At 46.9% G+C, this 2,502-nt stretch overlaps 1 protein-coding gene across 1 annotated transcript in view; it reads right to left on the bottom strand.

Annotated features, from left to right (window-relative positions):
* The window catches only part of LOC106938929 (serine/threonine-protein phosphatase CPPED1-like), a gene marked incomplete at its 5' end in the record, with an annotated part of 31,270 nt that overhangs the window by 9,570 nt on the left and 19,198 nt on the right, over positions 1–2,502 (bottom strand). Inside the window, 2 exons of the mRNA XM_015021138.1 lie at positions 945–1,077; positions 1,179–1,301. Of these exons, the coding sequence (XP_014876624.1) occupies positions 945–1,077; positions 1,179–1,301 (256 nt within the window). The remainder of the gene's footprint in view (positions 1–944; positions 1,078–1,178; positions 1,302–2,502) is intronic.

Raw genomic sequence — 2,502 nt, 5'->3', positions numbered from 1 at the left:
AGCACTAGTTGCCTTTATTTGACAGCAATCCGACAGGAAGGGGGCAGAGAGGGGAGGGAGGCCTGGGCCCAGCGAACAGAGGACGGGAGTCGGGCTCCAGATACCCGGTCTGTCTATGCGGGGCGCCGCGCTAACCGCTGCGCCGCCGCGCTAACCGCTGCGCCGCCACGCTAACCGCTGCGCCGCCGTGCTAATCGCTGCACCAGGCAATCCCTCTATTCCCTTACTGAAATATTCAGTTTCTCTTTGGTAAATTATTGACATTTTTATACAACTGAGCTGTCTGATGAACTCACCTTGTTCACTTACTTTCATTTACTTGGAAAAATCTGTTTTGTCACGTGGTAGCGACTAGTCATGAGGGAAGCAGATCAACTATGCTAGCTTGACTTTGACAACTTAATGTGTAGATGTGCTACAGAATTCGGTTTGTTTCCGTAAATCCGCACACCAACGTTACAGATCATCGGTAGAGTGTAAATTAGTTAATCTACCACTGCTGTGTTAGCTTAGCTATTAGCAGCGGTAGCTAATCCACCACTTATTAGTAATTGCGAAATAAACATTGAGCCTGTAACGGACTGAATGTTCTGATCTTTGTGCGTGTAGTTTTTGGTACATAAAGTGCTGTTGTTGACAGTTGCTAAGGCAACAGGTTTGTATGTAGCATAGCCAATAAGGTGCTAGAGAAAAACAAAGAATCTGAGTGGTTTTGAGTTTTCTGGTAGTTTTTGGCGCTCTGAAATAATCTCTTCTTCTGCAGGTTTCATTTGGCTCACGGTTCTGCCGGCAGCGCCGGTACGCAGGAAGAGGATATTCCTTTTACCCTGCAGCGCTGTGCGCCTGCTCCAAATGTCTGGATGTAAACAATAACATGCGTCTAGCATCAAGGGTCGCGCTGTGAGTGATTCACAGTCAGGTGAATCCAGGAAGTGCTGCCCTACCTGCTCGTTTGAAGCGCTCCATCAGGTTCTGCCTCACCTCCTGCGGCAGGTTGATGTACTCGTCCTGCTCATCGGGACTCTTCACGTACAGAGGAATGTGCTGGAAAACCAAGATGTGTTTGGGTTTGGGCTCCTACACACAAAACAGAAACAACCACCAGATCCTGGTTCAGCTCAGGAACAGCTGATCTCATAGTAGATCTGCGTGAATCAGAGAGCGTCACGGCGCCGCACCGCAGAGGAGGCCCTGCTCAGCTGCGCCTCCAGCCACGTCTCCTGGGCCTCCTTCTGCTGCGGGCAGGCCGAGGCGTTGAAGTACAGCTGGGAGTTCAGGACCAGGCAGAAAACGCCGCCCACCTGGGAAACACAGAGACCAGCAGCAAAACGATAAAACCAGCAAAACATCCCGACATCACCTGGCCTCACAGGACACCGTTTAGCCCCGACGCAGGTGTGAAAAATTCAGTTTTTAACCAATAAAAATCTTTATTTGAGTCCACCCACCCTTAATATTGCCACTAACTCTGAAAATCTAGAGGCAGAAGTTTTTATCCGCTCTGCTCTCTGTCATGAAGCCCAAACTTCTCGTCTGCCAAATGATTTACCAGATTAAATTGCAGACGGATTAAAGAGGACATACATGACTTCAGGAATGAAAACTGAAAATATTCTGAACAGTCAAAATGTTTGACAAACGTGCGGTTTGGACCGTCTCAGGTTCTGGTCTGCCTCTCCTGTTCACACAACATGATTTCTTGTCCCGATTTCCCCTAATGACAAACTTTGAACATGCAACGTTCTAAGATTGTGGCTTGCGATAATCGTAGCCGGCCATCCTGTAGTGTGATGTGTTACGGCTGATCAGGTCCAGACGGAACATCGGACCGCTCCGATCCAACATCGGTCATATTCAACATGTTGGATTGTCTTGGCCCGATCATCGCAGCCTGTTGAATGTAGCCAATCAGAAAGCGTGGTGCCGTAAACACGGAGGGGAATCCCAAACACGGCGCCATCAGAGATGACATGTGGATCAGCATGAATGTTTATTCAGCATTTCGTACAAAGAAAATCACCAGAAATGATAATGAGAGGAAGTGAAACTGATAAACCTGCTGACCTTCAGCTGCCATTAGCCTGACATGACGGTGACACCAGCCACATGCTCTGCAGGTCGACTCCCGTAAAACACTGACTGGTTTTAAAATTAGTTAACTGGACTTGTAGCCATTATTTTGTGCCCATTGTTCTCAATGCAATTGTAAACATTAAATGACAAATACTAATTAACTGATGAAGCTTAAAGAAACAACAGAACAGAAAACAAGCTAAACAAAAACGGTGACAAACTCACCTCCACAGTGAGCAAATAAAGCGGCTGCTCGCCCGTCTCCTCTTTTTTATCCAATGCCTTTTCTTCTTGTTTCGTCTTTTATGCTTAAAATAAACTCAAACTGTTGTTATTGTTTCCACATCATCAGCCGTGTTTGTTTGCTCTTAATTCATGTGTGATATCGCGATTTTTACGGGTGTTGCTCTTGCTGTGTGGCTGGACACA

This window comes from Poecilia latipinna, unplaced genomic scaffold, assembly GCF_001443285.1.
Source record: "Poecilia latipinna isolate Pla-1442-1.1 unplaced genomic scaffold, P_latipinna-1.0 Scaffold2730, whole genome shotgun sequence".
NCBI classification, from domain to species: Eukaryota; Metazoa; Chordata; class Actinopteri; order Cyprinodontiformes; family Poeciliidae; genus Poecilia; species Poecilia latipinna.
This window is presented reverse-complemented; position numbering and strand designations above follow the sequence as displayed.